The 23,266-nt window shown below is 49.2% G+C and overlaps 1 protein-coding gene across 1 annotated transcript in view; it reads left to right on the forward strand.

Annotated features, from left to right (window-relative positions):
- The first annotated feature begins 4,918 nt into the window (after positions 1-4,918).
- The window catches only part of NOL12 (nucleolar protein 12), a 65,658-nt gene continuing 47,310 nt past the window's right edge, over positions 4,919-23,266 (forward strand). Inside the window, exons 1-2 of the mRNA XM_029590107.1 lie at positions 4,919-5,123; positions 14,497-14,602. Coding sequence (XP_029445967.1) covers positions 5,056-5,123; positions 14,497-14,602 — 174 coding nt within the window. The 5' untranslated portion in view covers positions 4,919-5,055. The remainder of the gene's footprint in view (positions 5,124-14,496; positions 14,603-23,266) is intronic.

Consider the following 23,266-nt stretch of genomic DNA (forward strand, 5'->3'; position numbering starts at 1 on the left):
TGCAGCCGACCTCCATCTCTCCTCCGGGCCTCCCTAGGCGCACGCACGCTCTACCAGGCCCACCTATAAGGACGCTAGGGCGGGAACCTCGGGGCATCTCCTCCTGATGACATCACTAGCCCTGGACTCTGAAGTACACAAGGCACTGTCCATTAACGGCTATTAATCAGATTTACTTAGGGAATAGCCACTGCTATTAATTGCATCAGTAGCATGGTGTCTTCTTAGTGTTTGGGTAATTGCCAGGTTCTTGTGGCCTGGTTTGGCCTCTGTTGGAAACAGGATGCTGGGCTTGATGGACCCTTGGTCTGACCCAGCATGGCAATTTCTTATGTTCTTAAGCTCGAACCGGGCCTGGCCCTAATCGACTTGGCAACGAGTTCCCTCCTTGCTGATTCCTGCTGCAGTCTCCTCGGACCCGCGGTTCCAGTTCCTGCTTCTTCTGGCGTGAGACTTACTCTCGAGGACCCGCTCCTCGGGGGCTCGCTCCTGTCTCTGGCTACCCCACTCCTTGGGAAAGCCCCTGCGCTCCTGAAGCCCTGTTTGCTGACTTCCCTGCTCCTCGGGGTGGTTCCTGGAAACTCATTGCTACTTGGAGATTTAGTGTGGGTGTACTACGCTCTGCGCTCCTCGCCTTGTGTACTTCAGAGACTGTGCCACGCTCCCCGCTCTTCGGGTAGCGCCTTGTGTACTTCAAGACTGTGCCGCACTTCCCGCTCCTAGGGCTGCGCCTTGTGTACTTCAGAGACTGCTGAGGGTTTACACAAAGTGTTTGGCTGAAGTCTTCATAAGAATTGGATAGTTCTGCATTGCAATCTGAAAGATAGCAGGGCTGGACCTTGGAAGTTTGAGATTTTCTAGAGGAGCAACCAGGGGATAAAGACCCCAATTGTTGCGTTCATGCCTCTTCTCGCCCCTCGCTCCACCCTCTCTACCTTGGGAGCGACTCCCTTCGGCTCTGATGGACAGATGCAGCTGTGGCTTCTCCCTGCCTCTTGGTCCCGGTGTCCCCGGGCTGGCTTGACGCTACGGATCTGCCATGTTCCTGATGACGTAATGGCGCGCGCGCACTCCAGACTTTGTACCAGCAATGGCGCGAACCTCGGGGGCGTCCCCCCCCCCCCCCCCCGTAGTTACGTCATCCATTTTCACTTTAAAAGGTCTTTGTTTGCTAATCTCTAACGAGTTAGCAAGGAACTCCAACAGGACTTGCTTTGGCAGTCCACGATACTTGCAACAACGATCCGAGTCAGCGAGGGGAATCCTCTCCACTGCTCGGCCTTTTCAAACTTACAAGGAGTACTCGCTCCACGGGGGCTCCGCTCTCTCTTCTTGATTTCAGATTGCCAAGACGGGATCCGGTACTCACTCCTCGAGGGCCTACGTCCATGAATACTCAGAAGACTCCTCATTGCCTGGAAGCGATCGCGGACATGAGTATCTTGAAGAGAAATGCAATTTAAAATATTGCTAAGAATTAACATTTCCACGGAACTAGGATGCGCTTCTATATACCTCAGAATTCAACCAACCAGAGGCCAAGGAGGAAACACATACAGCAGGATCCCCAACAGCAAAGGGCACACTAGAGCATCCAGGCCCACCGAACCGACCTCTTTTCTGCGACTGAGAAAAATCTGTCTTTGTGTTGAACCATGTCGCCATGAGGCACAGCTGGGGAACATCCCACCAGGCACAAATGCGGTTCCAAGCCTCATGGGACAACTCCCATTCCCCTGGGTCCAGTTGCTGCCTGCTAAGGAAGTCTGCCTGTATGTTTTCTGCCCCTGTGACAGCCCTTGAGATGGCGCTCTGCCCACACGAACAAACGCCGTGCCTCCAGAGCTACTGCCGGACTATTCGTCCCACCTTGACGGTTAATGTACACCACCGTTGTTGCATTGTCCGAAAACACGCTAACCTGCGTCTGTGGTGACCACCACGCAGGCAGGGGGTTTCAGGTCCATTCCCTTCATCATACTGCACTCAGACAGCCACCAATAGAGAGCAGACCTGGATTCTCGCAGCAGGGCAATAGCAGATTATATTGTCCCGACAACGGGTCCCACCTGGACAACAGAGCGTGCTGCAGTGGTCTCATATGCGCAAACGCCCATAGAATCAAATCTAACATGGATACCATGGAACCGAGCACTTTAAAGTATTCCCAAGCCATTGGCGTGTCACCTGTGCCTGCTACCTCCTCATTCGGTCTTCCGACAAGATCACCCTTTCTAGTATCGAATAGGGCCCCCACAAACTCCAAGGACTGGGTGGGAGCCAGTGGCTCTTTTGTATATTTATGACCCACCGAGTGATTGCAAGGTGTTCATCACTGCTGAAGCTACCTCTCACACTCCTCCTTTGAGTTTGCTCGAATGAGCCGATCATTCAGGTACGGATGAACCAGAACTCTTTCCTCGCGTAGGGCCACAGCCACCACCACCATCATCTTGGGAAAGGTTCGTGGCACTGATGCCAGCCTGAAAGAAAGGGCCTGAAACTGAAAATGCTGACCCTGAACTATGAAACGAAGAAACTTCTGATAGTCCATCCGAATAAGAATATGAAGGTACATCTCCGTCAAGTCCAGGGAAGCCAGGAACTCTCCTTTGCAGACTGCCACTACAACCGAGCGCAGTGTCCCCCATATGAAAACGCGGCAGCCGAAAGACCCTGTTCACCTTCTGCAGGTCAAAAATGGGACAGAAGGTACCCTCCTTCTTGGGAACCACAAAGTAAATGGAGTACCTATCCTGCCCTTGTACCTCCCACGGCACGGGCGCTATGGCACATAAATCCAGTAACCTCTGCAGCGTCCACCACACAGCCTCCCGCTTGCTGCGAGAGACCACGTGAGACTCAAGAAAGGCCTCCTTAACCAGGCAGAAAATTTAAGAGCGTAGCCATTTCTTATGACCTCTAGCACCCAACAGTCCGAGGTAATCCTGGTCCATTCCATGTAAAAGCTGAACAAGCTGCCCCCTACGGCTTCTATGCAGGAGACGATGCAGTAAGTCCCCAGACCCACCTATGGCCCTCTTAGGTTTCTTTGGCACGGATAGGGGAGGCCCAGCTCTCGCCTGCTTCCCCTACGTCCCCTTCCTTGCCAGGAAGGCTTTATGCATCAAGAGGATAAATTTTGGTGAAAATCCCTCAGGGCCATCCATCCCCTGATCCAGGCTGACGTCGGAGTCACCCCCTCATCAGAGTCCCCCTGAACCACAAGAGAAAATGGGAAGGGGAATCTCTGGGACCCCTAGTTAAAAAGGACTCCTGCAGGGGAGTAGCTTGCTTGATACGGCAATTACCACTCCAAACCAAATAAGCCTGATACTTCACTTTCAATGATATCCAGCATAGTTCTCTGCTTCAACAGCAGGGGGAATGTTGAAAAGATGATTTATATTCAGACAACAACCAACAAGGACTGCGTTGCACAGGCTGGATAAACATGTGTGGGAGTAGCTTTCTCTGATGGCGGTTACTACCCCTAAACAATTAGCTAGATACTTCACTTAGAGGCAGCTCCAGCACTGCTAACTACATTGATGGCGGGGGGGAAGTGAAATATATCGATGGCAGGGGTGGAAGGGAAATAGATCGATGGTGGGGGTGGAAGGGAAATAGATCGATGGCGGGGGTAGTCTGCCCATCCATCCAATATATCTAGCCTTAGAATTCCCATCACTCCCTCAAAGATCAGCTGTATGGTTGCTGGAATTCAAATACTGTTTTTGTCTCCACCACCTCAACTAGGAGGCCGTTCCATGCATCCACTACCTTCTCTAAAGAAATACTTCCTAAGATTATTCTTGAGTCTACCCCCTTTCATCTTCATCTCATGAAGAGTCTCCTTTCTGTTGAAAGAGGCTCCCTCCTGCACATGGAAAATTTTGAGATATTTAAATGTCTCTATTATACCTCCCCTATTTCACCTTTCCTCTAGGCAGGGTATACATGGTAGATCTTAAATCTACCTCCATATGCTTTATAATGAAAACCACTGATCATTTTAGTAGCTACTCTCTGGACCAATTCCAATTGTTTTATATCCTTTTGAAGATGTGGTCTCCAGAACTGTACACAGTATTCCAAATGAGGTCTCACCAGGGACCTATAAAGGAGCAATATTACTTCCCTTTTTTTGCTGACCATTCCTCTTTCTGTGCAGTCAAGTATATTTCTGGTTTTTGCTATCACTTTATTCACCTGTTTGGCCACTTTAAGATCATCAGATATAATCAGATTAAATCTTGTTTCCAAGGGGGGGGGGGGGGGGGAGCTAAGCTCAGGGCTGTCCTGGGGGGTGTGGTGTTAAATAGGGGGTGACTGCCCTGGGCCAGCACTTTTGGTGGGGGGGTGGGGGGGGGGCATATGCCACCATAGTAGCCCCATCCCCAATACTATAATTTTTCATATGGTCAGCCCTGGCTAAGATGGTCCATTCCCATTTTAAAGTAGTGCCACAGATCCCAAAACATTTGTAAGCCTGCAGCATAGTAGTCAAATAATCCAGTTTCTGAGAATATTAACCCTTCTTGATCTCTTAACTGATATCTAGGTGCACTGTGGTGTTTGTCAGCTCACCTTCTTCTATTTCCCATCTGCGTTTATAGGTACCAAAAAGCAAGGTCTAGTTTAAAATTTCCTTCCAGAACCTGCACCACAAATCGTGCATGCATTGTTTTTTGGGCGGCGCAAGCATAGACTACCGTCCTGGGGCAAGGGATAGTATGTTGAATTCTTGTTTGCCATATTTGTCGATTGTACAGGATCTGACGAGTTGCACAGCGCCCTTAAGCAAAGACATCTGCACAATCCCTGCATCACTTCAGCGCGCGTCCTCATTGGACAGCGGCACGCAGCATTGGTTTGAAATTTTAGCGGGAAAAAAACGTCTCCCACAATGCAATGGGACTGGGAGTAAGGCTGGGCTTCAGGCCAGCGAACTAGGTTGAACCGGAAGTGGGGGTGTTTGTTTTCTAGTTGGCGCACGCTTGTATGTGAACTGCAGAGTCGAAGCGTGTCGGTGTCCTGTCCTCTAGCCGCAGGATGGGGAGGAAGAAAAAACCAGGCGGTGGGTTCCGGCGGGTGCTGACCTTCGACGAGGAAAAACGGCGGTGAGAAGCCTAAAGGGGAAGAGCTGTTTTTGCGCACGCGCATTGGCGGGCTCTTACGGTTCCCATGGTGTCCCGTCCTCCCCCAGCTAACGTTATTGTCAGTGCTTGCTCGTGGGATGGGAGATTGTATTACAATCATAAGTACAGGTTGGCTTGTTGCTTAAGAATGGCGTAAACGTTACCGTGTCCCTAAGTCTTGCATCACCAGTGTTACTGTTACTACTTTTATTTCCTTTATAATGCTACTCAAAAACAGTAAGAGAGAGAGGCCCTGCTCGGTAGATTCAGATAATTCTTTTGGCATGACAGTTTTACCTGTGTTGTCAAAGTAATTACAAAACGATTAAAAAGGCAAGAAAAAGGAAACAATTATGAAATAAGTAAAAATGCAGGTTATGGAAAATCAGTTACATGGTTCATATGTTGGTGCTGGTCTGTTTTATATATATATATATATATATATGTGTGTGTGTGTGTATATATATATATGTATGTATAATGTAATCTGCTTTGATGTGCTGAAAAAAGTGGAATATAAAAATCTAAATAAATACAAATATATACTTATTTGTGTTCTTAAGATTTAACATATAAAGATAGAAGTGATGGCAGATAAGGACCAATGGTCCATCCATTCTGCCCAGCAAGCTTCCCATGGTAGTATCTGCTTATGGACTTGGCAGTAGAAGCATCCTATGGCTTTTTTTTTTCTTAATGTCTATGCATTAGTACTCCACACTGTAAAAAAAAAAAAAAAAAAAAAGTCATGACTCATGTTGGCTGTCCCTGAATCCAAATTTCTCTTTCCCTCCACCTCCCACCCCCTTCCTTCAAAGCAGAGAACAATGTTGAGGTGTATCAGAAGTGTAAAGGCTTATTTAAGAGTAGTCATCCATGTCTTCTGTTAAGGGTAGTAACTGCTGCTCTGTTCAGGTTACCCCCGTGGGGTATCAGTTCCCCAGACCGTAACAGGCTGGGGCCCTCGGTTACTGTCTAAATCCAATTTTCCCAGTGGAAAAGGGTAAAAAGTGGAGTGCCTTAGGGATCTGTACTTGGACTAGTGCTTTTCAATATATTTATAAATGATCTGGAAAGGAATACGACGAATGACGTTATCAAATTTGCAGATGATACAAAATTATTCAGAGTAGTTAAATCACAAGCAGATTGTGATACATTACAGGAGGACCTTGCGAGACTGGAAAATTGGGCATCCAAATGGCAGATGAAATTTAATGTGGACAAGTGCAAGGTGTTGCATATAGGGAAAAATAATCCTTGCTGTAGTTACACGATGTTAGGTTCCAGCTTTGATCTAACTCCATTGTATAAGCAGTATATAAACACTTTTAAATAAATATTAGGAGCTACCACCCAGGAAAAAGATCTAGGTATCATAGTGGATAATACTTTGAAATTGTTGGTTCAGTGTGCTGCAGCAGTCAAAACAGCAAACAGAATGTTAGGAATTATTAGGAAGAGAATGGTTAACAACTGAAAATGTCATATTCGCTGAACGTACCCGGATCAGTCCAGACTATGGGTTATGCCTCACTTCCAGCAGATGGAGTCAGAAAAACTTGAAGGGCACCCTCTTTTTTTTTTTTTATTGTTTTTATTCATTTTCCATAAACCAAAGTTGCACACACAAATATAACGTTCTACTACATCATCTACCATTGTCCTTGGAGATCCTGAAGTCACTAGAAAGAGACCACTTTGTGACAGCCTTTCTAATGTACTTTAGACCAATCAGTTTAGCCACAGTCCTCGCTGAAGACCATGCGTCAGGGCTCCTTTCGAAATCCTACAATCATGCCTTAAATCTGGCCACTAGATGTCACCATTCCATGTTGTCTGTGAGCACTGCCTCTGCAGCTTCCGCACATGCTGGTGTCCTAGTAATTTTTTTTCAAGCTTTAAGATATTTCTGGGATTGCTGCTTCCTCGGCATCCCTGGTTGGCCTGGGTAACAGAAAACCCAGTCTGGGAATTGATTTCAAGTACCTCCACATGGCAGTGCACAGCACTACCACTGAGTCACAGGGCTGGTTCCTTGTTTGTTTTTTAATTTCTTAAAACCATATGGTGCTGTACAACTATTACTGGTCTCTCATGGAAGATGTCAAATATTATACCTTCTATATGTTAATCATTACCTTTTAATGTCAGCTGCAATGGAAAGTGCAACACTTCAGTCTGTTTGGGGATGGGGGGTATAAGCTCACACTGCTAAATGTTAAGTAGGGAAGGAGAGGGAAGAGGAAACTCAAAAGATGTATACTGATTCAAGAGCATTAGCATTTTTTCCTGCTGGTTAATAATTTTTCCACACTTACTGGCCTGGTTATCAAATAAACCTTTGCGGGAAATACATGAGAGGTGTAATTTTATTATTGGGCAGTTATGAGGTTACATGGGGCTTAAAGCAGAACTTTAGTAATTCCTATAACTGATTGTGAAATTATGGGAGATTTTAACTATCATTATTTCAAGTTCTTCAGGTAGGCCTCGGAGTCAGGTGGGACCTGGCCAGGACAGTGGTTACTGCGATCTGTCAAGGAGGCAGGGCAGCGTCTGTTGTGAGGGGGTCGGCTCCCTGGGGCTCCAGGCGGGTCTGATTGCAGGCACGAGTTCTAGCCCAGGGGAGGGAATTTTCTTGTTCCCCTTGGGGCGCATGTGCTCTTTGCGGTGCAGGAGACTAGGTCGGGGCCGGTAACAGCGAGGCACAGGGGCTTTGTGCGGCCATCCGTGTTCAGAGCGAGGCTGCCTAGGTGAGGGCCGCTAGAGGGCATTCTTGACCGTGTGGCTGCGCGTTTCGCTGCATGGCGCCCAAATCCAAAATGGCTGCCTGCTGTGTGTGCGGCGTGGCAGGGGTGAAGTTGGATGCCTGTTCCCTCTGTGCATCCTACGTGTCCAGCCAGGAGGGCCCCTCGGGAGGGGGCCGCTCCATTAGACTTGGCCTCTGGTCAGCGGGGACAGCTGCCGTTTCCCCGGGAACAGAGACCTCTGATGTTGTAGGGAGGGCTGGGATTCCCATCCACCCCTGTCCCCGGTGGATCTTGACCGGGCTGCTGGGGAAGAAGTTTTACAGCGCAATACCCCGGGGGGGGGGGAGAGCCTGCAGGCTTCTCCCCAGAATTTGTGCTACTTCTTCTTCATCAGGCTTTTTTAGCCAATCAGAGGGATGAGGTGAAAAGGGCTGCGGAGCGGCTGGTGGACCCGACAGGTGGGGGCTCTAAGCGGGCTTCTCAAGGTCCTCCTGACCTCCTTCTGCGCCTGGGCTTCCACCCAGCGCGGGGGGACCCAACCTTCGTGGAAGACACACATGGTGTTCTGCAGCGTGGTGACCCTCCAGACCCTCAGGGGACGGACCCGGATGCCGATACCTCCCCCAATTTGGGAGATCACTCCAAAGATGACCCAACCTTGGATGAGTTCCCCATTCCGGAGAGGGACCCTTGAGTCGTTTGTCTGTTCAAGTTGGAGGAGCTGCGTCCTTTACTTCCTCAAGTTCTGGAGGAGTTGGGGGTTAAGATCTCCCAAGAAGAGTCTGATAGTGAGGGGGTCAATCCGGTGCATGATGGTCTGCGAGGGCTGACGTTGGCCTTTCCACTGCCCAAGAAGATCAAGAAGTTGGTGGTCTGGGAGTGGGACGCCCCAGATGCCAGCTTGAAGGTGGGCAGAGCAATGGCTAAACTATATCCCCTGGCGCAGGAGACTTTTGGACCTCCTGAAAATGCTGCGTGTGGATGCGGCTGTATTGGCTGTCACTAAAAAGACGACCCCGGTGCATGGGGCAGCTGCATTGAAGGACATGTAGAATCGCAAACTGGAATTCAGCTGAAACGGTTGTTTGAGGTCTTGGCCCTAGGTGTGCATGCGACGGCCTGTGCCAGCATGATGCAGCGGGCCTGCGCTGTGTTGGGTCCAGAAAGCTGCGGAGGGTGCTAAGTCCGGCAACCCTTTTTCCTTGCAGGCAGCCCACCTGGAGGCAGGGGTCGCCTATGTGGCAGGTGCGCTGTATGACTTAGTCCGTACCTCTGCTCGTAGTATGGTTTCCTCTGTTGCGGCCCCATAGGCTTTTGTGGTTGGGAAACTGGTTGGCGGACTTGACCTCCAAGGCGCAGCTTTGTAATCTCCCCTTTAAGGGAAAGCTCCTGTTCGGAGAGGATTTGGACCAGTTGGTGAAGCTGTTGGAGATGGTTCTCCTATCCTCCGGCAACCTGAGTAAGAACGTGTTCCCATCCCGAGCTCGTTTTAGAGACTCACTTAGGTTTCACGGCGGTAAAGCAGCTCCTCCTCCCGTGTCCAAGCCGAGCCCTGGTCGTCGGCAGTCCTTTCGAGGGGACCGTCGGGCGTCCAGAGATGGCGCAGGCCTGGGCTCGGGAGGCAGCAAGCCTGCCCAATGAGGCCAGGGGTCCCTACCCCCACGTAGAAGCTGTAGGACGCAGATTATCTAACTTCTATGAGGAGTGGGATAGGATTACCTCGGATCGGTGGGTCTTGAAGGTGGTCAGGCATGGTTACGCTTTGGGTTTCTTATAGAAACATAGAAATGACGGCAGAAGAAGACCAAACGGCCATCCAGTCTGCCCAGCAAGCCACGCAGTTCATCCATTTATTTATTTATTTATTTTCCCACCCTTTTTCTCCCTCCCACCCATCACTATTGGCTTCCATCACCCTCCGGCCCCAACTCCCTTCCACCCCTCCACCAATGCAGAGAGCAGCGCTGTATCCGAATCCCAGTGAACATCCAGCTCAATCAGGGGTAGCAACCGCTGCAACAAGCAGGCCACACCCCTGCCCCATACTCTTACCCACCCCTGCTTTGTTTGTTTGTTTCTTGTTTTTGTTTTTTTTGGAGATGGCAGCCCTCCGTGAAGGCGGAACACCAACCACTGGCCACTGGCATCCCGCTCCGTGAATGCCTCTGTGGCTACTGCCGCTCCATGCAGTGTTTTGCTGCCTGAAGGTGGAACACCAACCACTGGCCACTGGCATCCCGCTCCGTGAATGCCTCTGTGGCTACTGCCGCTCCGTGCAGTGTTTTGCTGCCTCCTCTTTATTTATGCCCACTAGACTTGATGGATCCACAGTGTTTATCCCACGCCCCTTTTAGCAAAGTGGGTAGAAACAAATACTAAAGCAAAAAAAAAATTAAACTATTTAAAATGTTCATCTCAGCAAAATCACAAATTTAAGATACTGATGCCAGGTGGGGTTTGTTTGTTGTTTTTTTTAAACATAATTTAAGCATGAAGACTGGAATAGTTCCAATCTGAAACGGTTTTGCTATTTATTTTTTTTTACGCCTTTAGAAAATGTATATTTTTAAATGACTAAGACTGGAATCTTCCCATTTAAAAGGGAAGTTTACTAAGGATGTTGTTGCGATTCCGGGCCGGCCCTGGAATCGCCGCTTACCTCGTGGCCGCCCCGGTTTCGGGCCGCCTTCCCCGTGCCTCCCGAGACCACGTTCGCCGCAGGCCCGACGCGTTCCCACCTCGCCTGGGCCTGCAGGCTCCTCTGCCGCCCCGCTCCGGCGGAGCAGCCGGCGTCTCGCCGCGGCTGGCTCCGCCCCCTAAGCGCGCGCGCGCGTCTCGGGTCTCCCATTTAAAGGGCCAAGCACGGGGGAACTTGGTTCCTCCTTCGGATGACGTCAGAGGCTGCAGGGCTACTTAAGCCCTGTAGTTCCGGCTCTCAGGGCCTTGCAACAAGGTTCCCTGTTGTTTCTAGTTCCTGTTGCGGAGTTCCTGGTTCCTTCCTGGTGTTGCCTGGTTCCAGGTTAGAGATGCATTTGTAGAGTCTCATGTCATTTTGCACAGCAGGACAGAAGCAGTATGGACGACGCTGCAGAGGTTGCTTGACCTGAACGCCATTTGTCCTGTCCCTCCTTCAGAACAGAGCTAGGGACGGTACTCAGTGTACTTTGTGGTACCCAAAAAGGAGGGCTCCTTTTGCTCTATCCTCAACTTGCAGGTGAACAGGTGCCTGCGAGTGCCCAGGTTTCGAATGGAAATGCTGCGCATGGTGGTTGTGGCGGTGTGCAAGGGGGAGTTCCTGGCGTCTCTGGATTTGACGGAGGTGTATCTGCATATCCCGATCTGCCCAAGACATCAGAAGTTCCTGAGGTTGAAAATGCTGGGTCGGCATTTCCAGTTTCGGGCTCTTCCCTTCAGCCTGACCCCTGCTCCTCGCACGTTTACCAAGGTAATGGTGGTAGTGGCAGTGGTGCCACGCAAGGACGGGATATTGGTGCACCCATATTTGGATGACTGTCTCATCCGGGCAAAGTCTCGGGAGGAATGCGAGAACTCTATTCAGAGAGTAATGAGCATATTATGGTCTTTCGGTTGGGCCATCAATCTGCAGAAGAGCCAATTGGTGCCCACACAAATTTTCGTGTATCTGAGAGCGCTGTTCAATACTCAGGAGGGCAAGGTCTTTCTGGCGGCAGTCAGAGTATTGAAGTTGCAGGCTCAGGTGAAGTTCCTTCTTCGTATGCGGATACCAATAGTTTGGAATTATCTCCACATCCTGGGCTCTATGGCTTCCTTGGGCCTTTGTGCACACGAGGCCTTCACAATGTACTCTGTTGTCTAAGTGGAGTCCCGTATTGGAACAGTTCGATATCCCCTTGCCTTTTCTTCAGGAACCCAGGCTCAGTCTCTCTTGGTGGCTGTTGCATCGCAACTTAGAGAAGGAGGTGGATTGGATCCCCCGAAGTGGGTGGTGGTCTCTCTACAGATGCCAGCCTCTCCAGTTGGGGAGCGGTCTGCCAAAGCAGGATGGCTCAAGGCCTGTGGCTAGTGACGGAGAGATCTTGGTCAATCAACAGACTCGAAACCAGGGCGGTTCATTGGGCCCTTCAAGTGTTTCTACCCTTTGTCAAGGGTCGGATGGTGCTCGTATTGTCCGACAAAGTACATCAACAGGCAGGGGGGAACAAGAAGCCCTGCGGTAGCTCTGGAGGTGTATCGGCTGTTCGCCTGGGCCGAGCTTCACCTAGGGCATCTGGCAGCGTCACATGTTGCGAGGGTAGAGAACGTTCAGGTGGACTTCCTCAGCAGACAGCGATTGGACCCAGGAGAATGGGAGTTGTCCTCCGAGGCATGGACCTGCATTTGTGCCAGGTGTGGTGCTCCCAGTTGGACCTGATGGCGATGCGAACCAACTTGAAAACGGAGAGGTTCTTCAGTCGAAGATGGCCTGGTGTGTCCGTAGCCCATGGAATCCTTCTTTACGTCTTCCCTCTGTGGCCTCTCATAGGCCGCGTCCTAAGGCAGATAGAAGCGCATCAGTGGACGGTGGTGCGAGTGGCCCAGACATCCCTGGTTCACAGATCTGGCGGAGGAAGGCCTTCTACGGCTGGCCCATCTTCCGCGACTGCTGCAACAGGAGCCCATATTCTTTGATCAGGAGGATCACTTCTGTCTCGCGGCCTGGCTTTTGAGAGGCAGAGGTTACGCCTGAAAAGGTTTTCAGAGCCAGCCATTTCCATGCTTCTTCAGGTTAGGAGACCTGCTACATCGATGGCATATGTTAGGGTTTGGAAGCTGTTTGAAGGGTGGTGTCTTCGGAGAAAGCTGAGCCCTGCGGAGGTAGAAGTGTCTCAGATCTTAGATTTCCTGCAACAAGGGCTTGGCGTCTAATTCGTTTTGGGAGCAAGTGGTGTCCTTGGGCGCCCTTTGAGACTGTTCTCAGAGTCGGAAGCTGGCAGCGCATCCGGATATTGTATGGTTCCTTAAAGGCGTAAAACATTTGTGTCCACATGTGCGTAAGGTGTGCCCTGATTAGAGCTTAAATTTGGTTCTCTGAGCGCTCTGTGGGGCTGAGTTTGAGCCGATGAGGAGGGCATCTTTAAAGGATTTGACTCGTAAGGTAGTATTCCTGGTGGCCATATGTTCGGCAAGGAGGATTTCAGAGCTTCAGGCTTTGTCTTATAGGGACCCTTTCCTGCGAATTTATAATGTCTGAGTTTTTTTGAGAACCGTGCCATCCTTTGTGCCCAAGGTGGTGTCTTCTTTTCATGTCACAGACAGTGGAGCTTCCAGGGTTTCTGGAATGGTTACGAGATTCTCCCCAGGAGAGGGAGCTGCATTTATTGGATGTGTAATGCGTCTTCTTGCGCTATGTTGATGTTTCCAGTGACTTCTGGCATTCAGGCCACCTCTTTGTCTTGTTTGCCAGGGCCAAGAAAGGGGGACAAAGCTTCGAAAGCGACCATTTTTAGATGGATTAAAGAGGCCATCTGTGCTGCCTACGTTTCCAAAGGAAGGCAGATTTCTGTGGGGTTAAGGGCTCATTCCACAAGAGCGCAGGCAGCCTCCTGGGCTGAGTGTCAACTTCTCTCTCCATAGGAGATTTGTAGGGCGGCTGTCTGGTCTTCCATTCACACTTTCACCAGATTTTATCGTTTGGATGTCAGGGTGCAGGATGAGGCATCCTTTGGTGAGAGTATCCTCCGTGCGGGCCTTTCAAAGGCCCGCCCAGTGTAGGGTGGCTTGGGTACATCCCACTGTTCTGGAATGGTCTGAGTATGTACAGGAAAGGAAACTTGCTTCTTACCTGCTAATTTTTGTTCCTGTAATTCAACAGATCATTCCAGAGCCCCACCCAATCTGACTCCGAAAGAATCCTGTTGAACTTTAATAATCTGAAGAAATAATTGGTTTGTATTATTATCATAAAGCAGAGCCGATGGGTTTCCGGTTATGTTTCGTTGGTTCTGGCGACCTAGATTTCTGGTTAGTTGGGAAGGGTCCAGTTTTTGAGCCAGGTCGCTCCTTAGTTGCTCTTTATTGTTGGGTCTTGGGTACAGGCTGATACTGAGAGACTGCAGGTGGCACTCTCTGTTATGTAGCAGTGTTCAAAGATTTGTTCTCTGACTCCATCTGCTGGTAGGGATGCAAAACCCACTGGTCTGGAATGATCTGCTGTATTACAGGAACGAAAATTAGCAGGTAAGAACCAATTTTCATTTCTTTGGGAGTACAAAAGTCTGCGTCTTTGCAGTGCAGGTACTATTGTTGGGTAACTTCTCTGATTGAATCAAGTATATAATGTTTTCATAACACAAATGTACTACCACAACAAAATACTCATTCACCCCAGTAATCAGCACTTGCTCCCTGCTCCAGTCCCAACACTCTCTTCCCTTCATAACCCTAGCCACACCAGCTTGACCTCAACTTTCTCCTGTTCCAGCTATTCTCAAAACTTCCCAACCTTGCTCATTCTGTCCTCTTACCACCAGTTTTGATGTTTGGTATTGGGAAATGCTATCCAGTGGAGCTTCCCTCCATGAAGACATGATTTGACTGTCCTCCAGTCTTCATCCCTGAGAAACTTGTCCTCTTTGTTTCAGGGAGTACCTGACTGGGTTTCACAAACGGAAGGTAGAGAGACGGAAAGCAGCCGTGGAGGAGTTGAAAAAGAAGATTAAGGAGGAGCAGAAGAAGATGAGAGAAGAGGTACAGATTCCTTCGGGGCAGGATATACAAAGTACTTACTCTCACTGGGAGAGTGGACAAATAACTGGTTACACTTGACTATTTTTTGTCAGTTCTAGGGCCTGATTTATGAAAGTCTTTTCCTATAGACACAAATGGGTGAAAAGCCTTAATGAATCAGGCCTTTCACTGTACATACCCAGATCAGTCCATACTCTTGGGTTTTGCCTCCCTTCCAGCAGATGGAAACAGAGAAATTTTCACAGCCACTGGCACATAACTTGGTGTAGCACTTGCAGTCCTTCAGTATTTCTCTGTCTACAGCAGATGGAGGAGGGTACAAAATCTGCAGTTCTGAACCTTTAAAAAAAATTTCAAGCAGAAGATGTTTGTTCAATAGGAGTTCCTCTCCCAGGAGGTTGGCAGGTCTTGATGGGACCATCCCTCCCGGTTGTAGAGGTGGACGAGCAGGGCTGGGGACTCCAACTTGCTCTTGGACTAATTGGAGATGAAAGCTGGTGGTCCAGTTCCCTCACCTCTTGTAATAAGGTTGCTCTTCTTCTATTTATCTTGTACTTTATAAAGTTTAAGTTTAAAAAAAAAAAAAGTAGAAAAGCAAACAGGGCAGAGATCAGCCTTTCATGAACATACGCAGATCAGTCCAGACCAGTGGGTTATGCATCCCTTCCAGCAGATGGAGTCAAAGAACAAAACTGAGGCACTACTACTTAACCGAGAGTGCCACTTGCAGACCCCTCAGTATTTCTACGACTCCAGCAGATGGTAGAGGTGCACACCTGCAGGCTGATAGTTAAAAAAAAAAAAAAAAAAAAAAATAGAAACCCTAGGTAGTGAGTGTAAGTTTTCAGGAACAGCGAAGCTCCCTGAGGTTGTTAGGCATCTTCGTGGGCCATCCCTCAGGTGGAGCTAGGCGACCGGGGGGTTGGATACCCCTGAATGAGCTCACCAGCAGCATACAGGACGGTCCGATAGCCAGGGGCCCTGGCTCCCTTGACTCTCCGAGGCTCCCCCTCAACCACCTCTTCTCTGGATAGGGAAGTATTAGGACAATAAAGTTTTGTTTAAAAAAAAAAAAAGAAGAAAACAGATTCAGAGCAAAAAAGCTTTGCAGGACAGTCTGTCAGGATAGTTGGTGTGGGCCTTGTCAGCAGGAGCTGCTGGACCAGATCGAGGGTGGAGGTCAGCACAGCGGTCGAGGCTTCAGGGGAATGCAGCAGACGCCACTGATTGTGTCCAGAAGAGGACTGCGGTGCGTTTGTTCCTTTTGGTAGCCAACTAGGGACCGGAAGTGTAGGACCGAGTCAGGGAGTGCTCCGGTGGGGCTCTTCTCCTTTCCTGGCGATGGCTTGATTTTTGGCATCTGCAGCGGGAACACCACATCACATGTGCAGCCTAGTGGGAGGCGTGCTGCTTTGAGCCTGGTGGGCCTATGGCGCCAAAACGGAAAATGGCTGTGTGCCACGCGACTGAACCCTCTCTGTCTCTCTCCCAGGAGTGCATTTTGGGTCAGGAAGGTTCCTCAGGCGGCACAGGAAATCGAGGTCGGCAGGGCCCGTTTCCCTCCTCGCCAGGACCGCTGAGCAGGAGATAGCGGCGCGATCCGGAGACCCCCCTCCCACTTTCTCCCTGGTCAGACAGGGTGTCTCGGAGGGGGAGAGAGAGGTGCTGACACTCCCTTAGGGCTGGGGGAAGATAAGCCAGGGGACTTCTCGCCAGATTTTATCCTCCTCCACAAGGCCTATTTGGCTCAGAGAAGTGCAAAGAGAAGACAGGCGGAGGTCCACCCCTGGTCCCCCATGGATAAGAAGCCCAAATTGGCCTCTCTGGGCTCTGGTGATATTCTTCAATGCCTGAGGTTACATCGAGCAGCTGCCGACACCTTCCCCAGAGATGGTGAGGATTCAGATCAGTCTCAGCAGGACCTCCTCGATCCCAGAGCCAACCCGGATGCACCACCTACCCCCGGCGCTGGTAGGACTAGGGATGACCCAGATCCAGACAAGTTGCTGGTCACGGAGGGAGATGATCCGCGAGTGGTGTGACTATTTAAGAGGGAGGAGCTGCGTCCCCCATTCTTCAGGTGTTAGAGGAATTGGGAGTTAAGGTCACTCAAGAGGAATCGGATAATGAAGGTGTTAACCCAGTCCTGGATGGACTGAGAGGCCCACCAGCTCCTTCCCATTGCCCAAGAAGATCCAAAAGTTGGTGACCCGAGAATGGGACTCTCTGGACATTGGTCTAAAGGTGGGCAGGGCGATGGCCAAACTCTGTCTCCTAATGGAGGACTCCCTGTTGGACTCAGAAGGGTCTGATGCCGACTTATTCGGCAGATGGCTATGCCTTGCAAGCTGCTCATCTGGAGGCAGGCATAGCCTATGCGGAGGATGCTCTGCATAATTTGGTGTGTACATCGGCTCGCTGTATGGTCTCTTCGGTGGCCGCCCGTAGACTTCTGTGCTTGCGTAACTGGTCGACCGATTTATCATCCAAGGTCCAGCTCTGTAAACTTCCCTTCAAGGGGAAGCTGTTATTTGGAGAGGATTTGGATCAGCTGATGAAGGTCTTGGGGGAGTCCAAGGGGAACCGATTGCTGGAGGACAGGAAACCCAGTAAGAAGGTGTTCCCTCCCTGAGCTCGTTTCGGGATTCCTGTAGGTTTTGTTCCGGCAAGTCCTCATCTAGCTCCGCCTTGAAACAGAGCGCTGGGCATCTACAATCCTTTCTTGGAGCTCGGAGATTGGTCAGAGACAGCGTTGGGCAGGGCGCTGGGAGTAGCAAGTCAGCTCAATGAAGCCAGTGGTCCCCACTCCTTCGTAGAAACTGTAGGAGGCAGATTGTCCAGCTTCTCCGGGGAGTGGGAAAAGATTACCTCAGACCGTTGGGTGCTGGAGGTCAAAGTGTGTTTTTTTGTTTGTATTTACATTCTGCTTTTCAGTTGACAGGGATAAATTGGAATCTTTTAGTTCAGGTGAGTTTTTAATTATAGGTACTTGGACTGCTTTTCTTATTATTGGAACCTCTGTTGGGATGCCCTAACTCTAATGCTTTAATAGTATCCTTTGATACCTCCCTCCGAACTACCATGTTTCTCCGATAATAAACCCTACCCTGAAAATAAGCCCTAGCTTTTAAGTGGACGCACGGTTCCATCCCAAGACTTGCCAGACACCCCCCCCCCCCGCTCCCCAAGACGTACCGAAGGTCCCCGGGGGGGGGGCAGACCGAGAGTTGTAAAAAAAACCCAAACCCACCCCAACCCTTCAAATTTACTTCATTGCACCGCCCCCCCCCCCCCAATAAAACTTGCCGAAATTCCTGGGAGATTGCTCCCGGGACCCCCGCTGGACCACCAGGGAATTTTGGCAAGTTGTGGGGGGGGGGGGGGTGCAATGAAGTAAATTTGAATGTTGGGGTAGGTTTAGTGTTTTTTTGGTTTTTTTTTGTTTTTTTGTTTTTTTTAATAACTCCGTTGTAATTAATCAAATTTGAAGGGTCTGGGCGAGTTTTGGGTACCATTTCGGGGGGGGGGGGGGGCAGCCGAAATAAAATCGGCCCGGTCGGCCATATGATAGTACCGTGTTTCCCCGAAAATAAGACATCCCTGAAAATAAGCCCTAACCATTTTTTCGGAGCTAAAAAAAGAATATAAGACCTGTCTTATTATTGGAGAAACACGGTATGCCCTGCTGCGCGACTGTCAGCTTTCCCCTTAGGGCAGCTTTTAAACTAGAACAATCTCCTTTTTAAAGGTTAGACCCAGCAGCCTGGTTCCATTCTGGTTAAGATGGAGCCCATCCCTTTGGAAAAGACTCCCCCTTCCCCAAAAGGTTCCCTACAAAACTGAATCCCTCTTCCTTGCACCATCATCTCATCCAAGCATTGAGATTCTGGAGCTCTGCCTGCCTCTGGGGACCTGTGCATGGAACAGGGGGCCTTTCAGAGAATGCTAACCTAGAGGTTCTGTTTCCCGGTGATAGCAGGCTGAATTAGCCATGCTGTCTGGGAGCGTCGTCGCGCAACCGGCAGGCGGAGCTTCTCCTAGAGTTCAAAGTTTGAACTCTGTGCTTCTGCGCGGTGAGGTTCCCGCGCAATTGCATCATTTACCTCAGTCTCTTTTTTTTTTTTTTTTTTTTCCGTGAGCAAGACTGCATGTGGGCGGTTTTTCTCCTTCACCTCGTCTTTTCATTTTTTGGATTTTTCTCAATTTCTTCAAGAATTCTCACTTAGCGATGGCTCAGAAGCCATCAGGGTTCAAGTATTGTCAATGTGGCAAAATTATGTCCATCACCGATGGACATAATTATTGCTACATTTGCCTGGGCCCGGAGCACGACACGGCCTCTTGCAGAGACTGTGGTCGGATGTCGCCCCGGGCCCGAAGACAGCGCGCAGAGAAGATCGCGCGCCTACGTTCCTCTCTCGCCTCGCCAGGCCCGGCGAAGAAAACAAAAACAAAGCCACGACATACCACGTCATGGGAAGGAGATTCGGCTAGGTCGGTGTTGCTACCAGGGCCAGGAAGGGAGCTTCAGGCCTCGACTCCCTTAACAATTAAGATAGCTGCGTCTTTAGGGGCACAGGGCTCTGTGCCCCCTCGCCCCTGCTCCCTGACCCCAAAGCAATTGGAGCACGGGAAGAGTGGAAGGCCCCATTCGAAGCAGGGCGTGAAAGATCACAACACGGCGCAACTCATGGAGCACCGGCGCCTAGAGGACTTCGGGATGAAGACAAGAGGCAACATGCTTCGGATGCTCCTTCAGGGAGAACGGCTTCGCTATCGGTGTCATCCCATCACACTATCCGGAAAAGACAGCATGTGCACCATCACCGTCACGATACGGCTAAACGTGCAAAGCATAATGACCCACCTATAGCTTCGCCTCTCTCATCTTCCCAAGGGGCATCTCATCAGGAGCGCCATGGGAAGAAAAGGGCCAAGACAAAACATCTCCAAATGCCCTCTTCACCGGGTACCAATTCGGATGTGGATATACTTTCTTCAGAGGGGAAGAGCTCTCAATCTAATTGGTCCTCTTCCTTGAGATCGCAATCAAGTCACAGGACACAACCAAGTCGCCATTCTCAAGAATTCCCTAGGGAGGTACCACCTCATCCTTCAGAACCATTTCACACGCCTTCACATCATACTTTAGCGTCAAAGGCGATGTCTCAAATTTCTTTTGCTTTGTCATCATTTTTTCAGGATCTTGATGAGATGCACCCAAGGGACCCGGGTGCTCATTCTCCAATTTCTACTCCACAGATCCCAACAGTTCCACCACCACCTAAGCAAACAGAAAAGTCAGTTCCAGATCCCGATTGGCCAGACTCTCCTCATTCACAATGGTCCACGGCTTCCCCTTCGTCATCTACGGGGTTCCCATCAGACCCACCGGAAGGTCTTCCCAAACCATATTCTCCTCCCGAGGATCTATCCTACGCTAAGTTTATTGAAAAAGTAGGATCTTTGTTAAATATAGAAACGGGAAAACTTCCGGATCCTAGGGCAGAGGTTCTTGGCATCTTAAACATTTTTGAAATGCCCCCTGAACCAACTGCCTTACCACCACATGCGGTGTTGGATGCCGTGTTACACAAAATGTGGGAAAAGCCTTTTTCTACTTTGGCAGCTTCAAGGAAAACGGATTTAAAATATAGGATGAGGAATTCCACAATATACCACTTCACCCAGTTACCTCACAATTCGATAGTGGTTGAATCGGCACTCTTAAAGGCAAAGAGTTCAAAATTCCATGCAAATTCACCACCTGGAAAGGATCACAAGTCCTTAGATGACTTTGGTCGTAAAGTCTATCACTCCTCCATGCTGTCCACAAAAATTCAACACCATCAGTTTTATGTCTCTTCGAATGCTTACAGAAATTACGTCCAGTATGCATGGCAGAGGATAATTCTTTACCACAACCATTCACAGATATGGAGGAGGGGTTCAGACGCTTACTGCGTTCGGTTTACGAGTCTTTTGAGTCATCTGCTCGTTCCTTGGCGACAGCTATAGCGGCTTGTCGAATAGCTTGGTTAAGAGCTAGTTCCATAAGGGACGATGTCCATGACAAACTAGTGGATATTCCTTGTTTGGGGGACAATCTCTTTGGTTCCAAGTTTGGAGAAACAGTAACTCTTCTTAAGGAGCAGAATATGGCCGTGCAATCTCTGACTTCTTCAGATCCACATTCTTCCGCTAAACGTTTTTATCCTTCATATCGACGAAGACCTTACGGAAGAACCCCATTTCGACCCTATAACACATACAGATCTCAGTATTATCAACATCAACGTTTTCAACAACAACCACAGGCATCTCGTGGCAGACCCCGCCAACCACGTCCGCCAAAACCAACTCCGGCAACAACATCAAAACCAACTCAGTCATTTTGAGTTACCCAGAACCACCTCCACCCCACTATATAGGGGGACGTCTTCAACATTTTTATCCCAACTGGGAAAGCATTACTTCAGATCGCTGGGTGCTAAACATCATAAAGGAGGGTTACTGATTAACCTGTTGACTCTTCCCACACTTCCACAGATTTCCCCACTCAACACCATATCAACTTACGCCGCAGATCTACAAGAACAATTAGTCTGCAAACGCACAGATCCATTCGAATTCTTCCCAATTCACTACTCAATCAAGGGTTTTACTCCCCATATTTTCTCATTCCAAAGAAATCAGGAGGACTTCGACCCATCTTAGATTTAAGAAATCTCAACAAACACATTCAAAAAGAAAGGTTCAAGATGACATCTCTCAAGAGTATCCTACCCCTTCTACAACCCAACAACTGGCTATGTTCCATAGACCTGAAGGATGCTTATTCCCATATACCCATGCACCCTTCCTCCTGGCAATACCTTTGCTTCCAAGTTCAGAACATCCATTACCAGTTCAAGGTACTACCCTTTGGCCTTTCCTCAGCCCCTAAATGCTTAGCAGTGGTGGTGGCTCATCTCTGACAGCTCTTGATACAGATTTTTCCCTATCTCAACAACTGGCTGTTAGTAGCCTCAGATCAGACTACCTTAAAGACTCATACACTTCAAACAATCAATTGTCTTCAGAAACTGGGATTCATAATCAATTACGAAAAATCCCACCTTCAACCTACTCAGGTTCTACAGTTCATTGGAGCCCTCATAAACACTATTCATTAGAGGGCGTATCTTCCACAGGACAGGATACACACTTTGTCTTCTCTGGCTCAATGTCTGTTCACCCAATCACAAGCATCAGCACGACAGGTTCTTCAACTGTTGAGTCATATGGCAGCGGCCATCCATGTAGTTCCATGCACGAGACTCCACATGCGTCGTCTACAATGGGGTCTAAAGAACCAGTGGTCTCATTTCTGGCAACCACTATCAACCAGAGTGCATCTCACCAAACAGATGAAAACCGACATTCAATGGTGGATGAATATCAACCACCTGAACTCAGGGGTACCGTTTCAGCGACCTCCCTATCAAGTCACTCTCACTGCAGATGCTTCACGGAAGGGCTGGGGAGCCCATCTAAACACCTTAAAGACTCAGGGCCGTTGGTCTCTACGGGAGTCCAATCTTCAGATCAACCTCCTCAAGATTCGAGCCATCTGGAAAGCACTTCAAACCTTCTTGGACTAGCTTCGAGGAAAGCATATCATGGTATACACCAACAACCAAGTAGCCATGTTTTACATAAACAAAGAAGGAAGGTCAGATTCCTGGATCATCTGTCGAGAAACGCTTCGTATACTGACGTGGGTAGTATCCAACCAAGTATCGATTCAAGTCATTTACCTCCCTGGTCTCGACAATGTAACAGCGGATCGCCTCAGCAGAATTTTCCATCCACACGAATGGACTTTGAACCAGCATATTTCATCAGTGGGGATTTCCAACAATAGATCTGTTTGCCACAGTGAGCAATCGACAAACTCAAACATTTTGCTCAATCTACCACAGCAAACTCTGTTACGCTCCATTCCATGGACGGAGGGACTACTTTTACGCTTACCCTCCCATTCCACTAATTTCCAGAACAATACAGAAATGCATCAACAACGCAGCGGCCATGATTCTCATAGCCCCATCTTGGCCAAGGCAACCATGGTATCCGTATCTCAAGCAACTATCCATTCGTCCTCCGATTCTATTAAAAGACCATCCCCAACTTCTGATGCAAGAGGGGGGATCCCTTCTTCATCCAATGCATCAATCCCTCCATCTGTCCGCATGGAGATTGAAAGGCACGTATTGAATTACCTGGGGCTCTCATCACACCTTGTAGATGTTCTCATTGAGTCCAGAAAACTATCCACTAGGTGTAACTACGCAGGAAAATGGCACAGGTATACAGAATGGTGCAAACCAAAGAACTTAGATCTGTTCTCTACTGAGATAACACATCTCCTTGAATACCTGCATACACTCTTCAGAGTGGGTCTTGCCTATGCCTCGGTGAGGGTACACATTAGTGCAATAGCAGCTTTTCATAATACTCAAAACGGACTACCTATTACCAACCACCCTTTAATCTCCAGATTCTTACGTATTATTTTACATCTCCGGCTACCGGTTTCGAAACCACCGGTACCATGGAATCTCAATATAATACTGGAACAGCTAATGTTCCCTCCTTTCGAACCTATGGACACCTGTCACA

Source organism: Rhinatrema bivittatum, chromosome 2 (genome assembly GCF_901001135.1).
Source record: "Rhinatrema bivittatum chromosome 2, aRhiBiv1.1, whole genome shotgun sequence".
Lineage (NCBI taxonomy): Eukaryota > Metazoa > Chordata > Amphibia > Gymnophiona > Rhinatrematidae > Rhinatrema > Rhinatrema bivittatum.